Source organism: Mytilus californianus, unplaced genomic scaffold (assembly GCF_021869535.1).
Source record: "Mytilus californianus isolate M0D057914Y unplaced genomic scaffold, xbMytCali1.0.p SCAF_11, whole genome shotgun sequence".
Classification (NCBI taxonomy): Eukaryota; Metazoa; Mollusca; class Bivalvia; order Mytilida; family Mytilidae; genus Mytilus; species Mytilus californianus.
Genome location: NW_026262593.1, coordinates 16,611,710 through 16,619,014, shown reverse-complemented (window position 1 = coordinate 16,619,014; position 7,305 = coordinate 16,611,710). Strand labels below are relative to the sequence as shown.

The window sequence follows — 7,305 nt, the reverse complement described above, 5'->3', positions numbered from 1 at the left end:
ATTGCAACCAATGTAATAAGTACATTTTTTCAGGCATGTATACATCCTTGGCTTTCATATTTTAAGATATGAGCATTCCTGATGGAGTTATTGGAGTTATATCCAAAAAAGTATTTTAGCCCACATCAAATTTATACAGTAATATTTTCATTTACAGTGCCATACATAAAGACTGGACTAGGCTTTGCATATACTATGCATCAAAATGGAATAAAATTGGACGAGAAGAAAATTTCAAGGAAAAGACTGACTATTATGATTATGATTGTAGACATCACATATCAATAAATTTCAGAATTCAAAATTGTGCCTTCTCTTGGTTATTACAATAATTTTTTTTAACAGTAGTTGGTTCAGACAGATCTTTTTTCGTGATAGATGAATAAAAAACAGAAGTTAAGTTTCATTGTTTATTTTTCTCCTCCCCTTTTTCACATGACAGTTTCATATACAATATCTCATTTGGAAACAAACAATGTTAAGAAATAAATACCTAAGTTAATAACATCTCAAATGTCAAATACTTCATTAGTGTCTTACTGTTCATACTTTATGTGACAAAAACTAACAAAGATAGATAATTTTTCTATATATCTGCTTTCAAATTTTTATTTTATAGTGTTAAAAGAAAAAAGAATCAGAAAAATCCTTCAATATACATAAAAATTACACATCAAAAACAACTGACTTTTCAAGAATAAGTCCTTAAGTGGGAATGACTTTTAATTAATGAACCTGGCACTGTTATTGCTGTAACAGCTATAAATTGAGGGTTTTAGCTGCAAAGTATTCCTGTATTACAAAATCAAATGTGTGGTGCCATAAAATTTCTCTTGGTTCATATAAATATGGTAAACAGCTGGATTCAATGGATTATAATTTTTTAAGACTTTTTAACATTCTTTTCTATTGCACTACTATGTAAGAGTCAAAATCTGAGTAATAATATTTACGTATGACTTGATCTGTCTTTTAAAATAAAAGCAAATATTTCACAATAGATATTCATTATTCCATGACAATAAAATATGAAGACAATAACAGAGCACTTAATAATAAATATTCTATCAACAAATTTCATACAATTTTTATGATGGGTGACATGTAACAATGTCTATGATTGGTTCAGTTCCTGATCACATGATTATAAGAGTTCAGTCCTCCAGTAAGTCTTCATCTAAATTCACATCCTGTAAAGATATAACAAACTTTTACAATAAATATAGTATGATATACCATCTCTCAGAATATGGAATACAAAACTCATCTTTCGCTTAATATGCTATTTCCTGGACATTATAAAATGAAGAAACAGGGAGGGTAACTCAAATTGGTGACTCCAACAGCTCTGAAGCATCAGCCCTTTTCAATACCCTTGACAACATACCCAAAGTTATTGTCAAGGAGAGTCAATAAGAAGTCTCCAATCCAAGCTGAAAGAATATTAAAACATTCATGCTTGAAACCATATTGTGTATTGTATATTGCTCAGAAATCAAAAAAAGTAACCACAATCACATTGTTTAAATTTCAGTCACAGCCTTCCATTAAAAAAAGGAGTATGGCACTAAAATTTCATAGGGATTGCCTGTTTTTATATAAGTAATTTCGTGTCTACATATAAATGACCAAATTGATTAAGAGCCACTATTAATCAAGGGCAACAAATCTATGCCATAGTAAGATACAATTTGTTGCAGCTGTATTAATGCTGATACATTCTCTTTAAGATCACCAAATATTTTATTTTGTTTCATGGGACTAAGATTTTTTATCTCCTCTTTTTGTAAATTAATATTTTTAATGTTAGAAATGAGAAATAAAAATATATATTTTGAAAAAGAGTATTCAACAAAGTTGTTCTGTCTTCCTTCGTCTTTCAATTAAACTTCTCACCTTTAAAATAAAAGTCTGTTCATAGTCTTCTTTTGAACTCTAACTGACCTTTTAAAATATTATGTCCATAGCAAATGAACTTTATATTTGCTCTATGAACTATCCCTAACCCAAGTTGCTGAATAAATTATACATATAATTAGAAACAGGAGTTTTAAACAGTTGTTGCAAAACTAGTTTTATGTAAAAAAAGAATGGAAATGTAACAGGGGGAATTGGATTAACATCCCAATTTAGATCAGACAATTGCTTACCTCAGACTTTTCAGTGACTTTCGGGATGTTAAGCAGAAATTTTACAAAAACCATTACATTTGTTCATGTAGTCTGATAAAAACTCATTTTATTTTTAATTCGTCACTGGACAGTTAGTTGAATAAAATAAATTCCTATACATCAATGACACAGTACCACAAGAGATATTCAAGACTTAATATAAGGCTTACACAAATTACCAACAACTAAATCAAATATTTTGTAAAGACAGGAACATGTATTTTTATTTTTTTTTCTTGTACCACATGCAAAATGACATTGATGTTCAGCAATAGGTAATAATTTGCAGGTATTCATTTATTTTCTCAGGTATCAATTTTTCCAGATTGGCAGAAACCTAATTTCAAAGTTGACCTAAGATGGATTTTGCTATTATTTAGGTCCTTTTTTGTTATATAGCTCTCAAACTGTTTCGGTTCTTATACGTCCTTGGCTTTCAAATATTCGGCTTTGAGCGATCCTGATGAAGGTAAATTCAGAAAATCGCTTTGGATGCATGAAACTTATAACGTGTTGTTTTAATTTTTTTTGGCCCGTAACAAAAGGACATTATGCTGATTCAGTCCACATCCTATTAGGTAATTTTACTTAGCTGTTGTTTACAGATTTGAAAACAGTAAACAGGGCAGCTAATTATTTTTTTTTTAGCTGTCAGTAAAAAATATAATACAATATAATGCAATGCTATTCACCAACTTCCATTCATGTTAATACAACAGTTTTAAAGGTTACTGGAGTCAAATAGACATATGTTTAATGATGACCAGCTGACTCTGAATTGTTTAAATACAAAAAATTCATGAATATTAATAAAATTCCAGTTATAAATTAATTGCAGGTGAGAGTATATCTTGAAACGCTCACTTAAGTAAGACCTAAATAATTTGGCAGTACATGTATTTAAGATTTTTGTGAAATTTTGTATGAATTTAGAAATCATTGAACTGCATCTGAATACTCAAACACTGATATGAGTAGCATCAATGGGGTATATATGTTTTACCTAAAGAGATCAATTAGATATGATATAGATCTATATATGGATAAAATGTACAAATATCTAAATATATTATCTAGTCTGTTAGTACAAATTATATTCTTTCTTGTCATGCTCTATTTATAGAATAACTAATCGAAGAATTCAAATATCGAAAAAAAATTCAACGAGTGACCGAACAACACATTAATTGATGAATGCGCGTAGTGCATCAGTTAATTATCAGTATTGTTATGTCACGAGTTGAACATTTTTTAAGATTTGAATTCTGCGATTATTTATTTTTTTTTATTACATTGGCAATAGGCTTTTTAATCATGTTAATGGAAATAAAGTAGAAAATGCAAGGAACTATATATTTTTCTAAGCATTTAAAATTTGCTTTGATGCAACATCATCGACAACGTCTTAACACCTATTGTTGTATGACGTCAGAGGAGATACATTATTGAGTTTATTTCACATGTGAAATTATCGGTTTTTATTTCACTGGGAAATTACAGTAATTCATTGCAACCAATGTAATAATGAATTATAACATAGATAAGACATTATATTTGTCAATATTATCCCACCAAGTGTTGAATAATTAACTGTTTTGTATCTAAAATACTTAGGGGATAACTATATTGTAATCTAAGCTTGGCGTATCACCCCCTGGTTTTTGGTGGGGTTTGTGTAGCTCGGTCATTAGTTTTCTATATATGTTGTGTTTTGTGTACTGTTGTTTGTCTTTTGATGTTTTTCTTTTTTAGCCATGGCGTTGTCAGTTTATTTTCAACTTATGAGTTTGAATGTCCCTTTGGTATCTTTTGCCTCTCTTTTACTATGTTTTTCATAGGCCAAGCTTAAAATACAATACACTCCGTTTTATTCATTTTTTCTTTTTAACAATCAATCAAAAATTCATCAAAACTTGGTCTTTGCTGGTCATAGGTATGTTTCTGGCTTCAAATATAAACAGCAGACGTTTGTGCGCTTCAGAATGATATAAATTTGACAAAAAGGAGATTTCAGGTGAGACATTTTATTAATTTGTTTATAACATACAAATTAATTTCTGGAGTTCAAAATGGTGGCTTCCCTTAGTTACAGACAGGAAAACCGTGGATTTTACACACTCACAATATATATTATGTCATCCAATCAAAATTGTTGTAACAAACAAAGTGCATTAGAATGGAAAACAAAACACCTAACAGGTTTAATTTAGCATACAGCATGACATGGAGGAAATAAAACAAATTCTAATCAAATTAGATTTAAAATCCTAAGGTTATAAATGCCTCAGCCAAAATTAATATTTAATGACTTTTTTTCAGGCACCAGTAAAGAATAAATATTATAAGCAATATATGAAAATCTTAAAGACAGACCAAAAGAATAATTAAACCAATATAAACTTTAAAGTATTACTTTTGGTACTGTTAACATGTTATAATAAGGGATAAGCCCAACAAACAAATCCTCAACCAATCACAAGTTTTTGATTCAAGTAATAAATCAGAATTGGGAGAAAAAAAATTTGAAACGTTTAGGCATATAAATCCCCAATGCATAGCTCAATCAATTGTCTAGGTTTGTGTTTACTTTTCAACATATAGGCTTTTCAATAGTTATTCAAGGTTTTGAATTTTAAAAATATTTTGATATCTTGAGCATCACTGTAGAGACATTAATTGTCCAAATGTGAGAAAATATATATGTAATATAACAACTTAAAATAAATACAGTTTTTTTAAATGTTTTTGATGAATCAAATTATCTGACAAAGGGACATTACATGCAATAGATTGTGGCACTTTCAATGCAAGAGGATTTAATGTCCCTTTTCTAGCTGGTAGTGGCTGCATATCAATACATACACTACAACCAATGTGAGAGATTCATTGCCAACCAATTTTAATATCCCAGGATACCCTCTGGTGTCATTTCCATCGAAATAATACTTGTATATTAAAGAATATTAAAAAGTTTAGGCTCTGTTAAAATAATTATCTGAAGGATAGACAGAGAAGGGTGGTTCAATGTACACCTTATTTCCTTGAATACATGTCAATTCAATTTAATGCAACTCGTTCCAAAGGGAAGTAATCAATTAATTCTTTAAAATAACTAACTAAAACTACAGTAACTATAAAACTGCCATGCAGAAAACAGGTGCCCTTTCTTACCTCTGTTAAAATTTTTTGGTCATCAATCCCCTAAAAAGTAATAATTAAGTAGACATAATGTAATTTACCAAATTTACATTTGGGTTAAATGGAAATCTACTAACTCTAATGGAAACTAGATTCTATAATATATAATCTATGACAAAAATGAACAATAATATCTAAAACAAGACGATAAAAAGGTAAACATCAACATGACAGTCACCTAACAACACTTAATAACAAAATATGAATGTTTAAAGGTCACCATAGACTATGAGCAGCCACTCTTCCTATAAAGCAAGCTCTAACTCTCTGAATCCTCCAACACATACTACCATCTGTTGCCAACCAACAACAAACAATCCTTATATCAACTTACAGAAGTATCTATATCGTCATCAAATTTCATATTTTCTAAATCCAGTTCTAATTCTTTCTCTATATCATCCATGCCTGCCTGGGATAGAGGTTTCCCTGATGGTTCAGGAGGAGGTTCTGTAGACTGTTTGGGTGTAGCAGGCTTCTGTAATGAAACACCAAAATAATAGAGAACAATTCCTCTACACTATTAGATGTTTTATCACTTTGGTTCATAGGTACACTGTTTTTAAAAACAAAACTTCTTCAATTTTTCCAATGTAAATTAATTCTTTTTCTTAAATTACTTGTTATAAATTCTGCCATTAGTTTTCCCCTACTGAAATATTTTCCATTTTGCCATGTCGGGGCCTTTAATAGTGGTACTGGGTTTTTCTCATTGTTGAAGGTCATCCGGTGATCTATAATTGCTTAATTACATCCACATTATTTAAACTCTGGTTGATAGTTGTCTCATTGGCAATCATATAATATTCCTCAATAAGAGTGCCAACATGGAGAATGGATTGATAATGCCCAAACCTTCCCCAAACTTTACATATGGTATTATATCAGTCAGTACCTGTGTTACTTGAGATACTAGATCATCCTCTGCCTCTTTAAAATCCTCTTCCTCTTCCTCCTCATTTTCTTGTAATGTATCTGATACAAAAACAAATGAACCACTTTGTTGAGCAGCCTGCATCTCTTCTACTGGATTACGTTCATGATTAGACTGGAAAAAAGATTATTAGTGTAATAGTTGCCACTCTTCAACAAGATTTAGTCTGGATAAGACTTGAATAAAAGATGGAAAAGAAGAGATCTACATCATTTGGTGTCTGGTGGATAGTTGTTTCATTGGCAATCATACCACATCTTCTTATTTTTATATATGGTGTATTATAATATGACACAATATATACCTACTGGCACCCATGAAACCAAAAGTTAAGGAACAGCACTTATATTACTGTTCTTCATCTTAATGCCCCCTCTAACACTCAATGCAAGTAAAATATGGCTAGAAGAACTTGTTCCAGTGTAATTATTGGTATCACTTCAACAGGGTGATGTTCATATCGTTGCTGGGCCACCAAAATGTAGTAAATTACAAATTTTCCACAACAAAAAATCTCACAAAGAGGCTTTGAAAATTTGGTTTGAAATATTTGCTTCCAAGATGTTGTATGTGAACTTGAACATTTTTGTAAATGGCTGTGAAATAAAAACTTGGACATGTCTGGATAATACAAAAAACTAACATTATTTTCACTGAAATAAAGAAATCTACAAGTTTTTTTATTCCAAAAGCCATAAAACAACCATTTTCAAGTTTACAAACAAACATTTTGGAAGCAAATGTTACAAATAATTGAGATTGGCAATTTTGTCATATGTTTTTGATTGGTCTAAATGTGTGTTATTTTGGAACATCAGAGATTTCTTCCCGCCAAGCCGGTTTATGTAAAAAAGTAGATTTTGCAAAAAAGTCATATACATCATTTTGGAAACCTAGCGACAATATGATTAACCTGTATTTTTGTTAAAAGTGTCATAAAATGTTTTTCACTTCCACTAATAAAAAAATTATTTTTTTCAAGACATTGAGAATCTCACAATT

The 7,305-nt window shown here is 30.2% G+C and overlaps 1 protein-coding gene across 3 annotated transcripts in view; it reads right to left on the bottom strand.

Annotated features, from left to right (window-relative positions):
* Positions 1–396: 396 nt before the first annotated feature.
* Positions 397–7,305, bottom strand: part of LOC127719671 (coatomer subunit beta'-like) — a 35,702-nt gene continuing 28,793 nt past the window's right edge. For 2 of the 3 annotated variants that reach the window (XM_052225904.1, XM_052225903.1), the window contains exons 19-22: positions 6,265–6,417; positions 5,704–5,847; positions 5,343–5,372; positions 397–1,190 (exon numbers count right to left, since the gene is read on the bottom strand). In XM_052225904.1, the coding sequence (XP_052081864.1) occupies positions 1,155–1,190; positions 5,343–5,372; positions 5,704–5,847; positions 6,265–6,417 (363 nt within the window). In that variant the 3' untranslated portion in view covers positions 397–1,154. The remainder of the gene's footprint in view (positions 1,191–5,342; positions 5,373–5,703; positions 5,848–6,264; positions 6,418–7,305) is intronic. The other variant, XM_052225905.1, reaches the window with a different exon arrangement.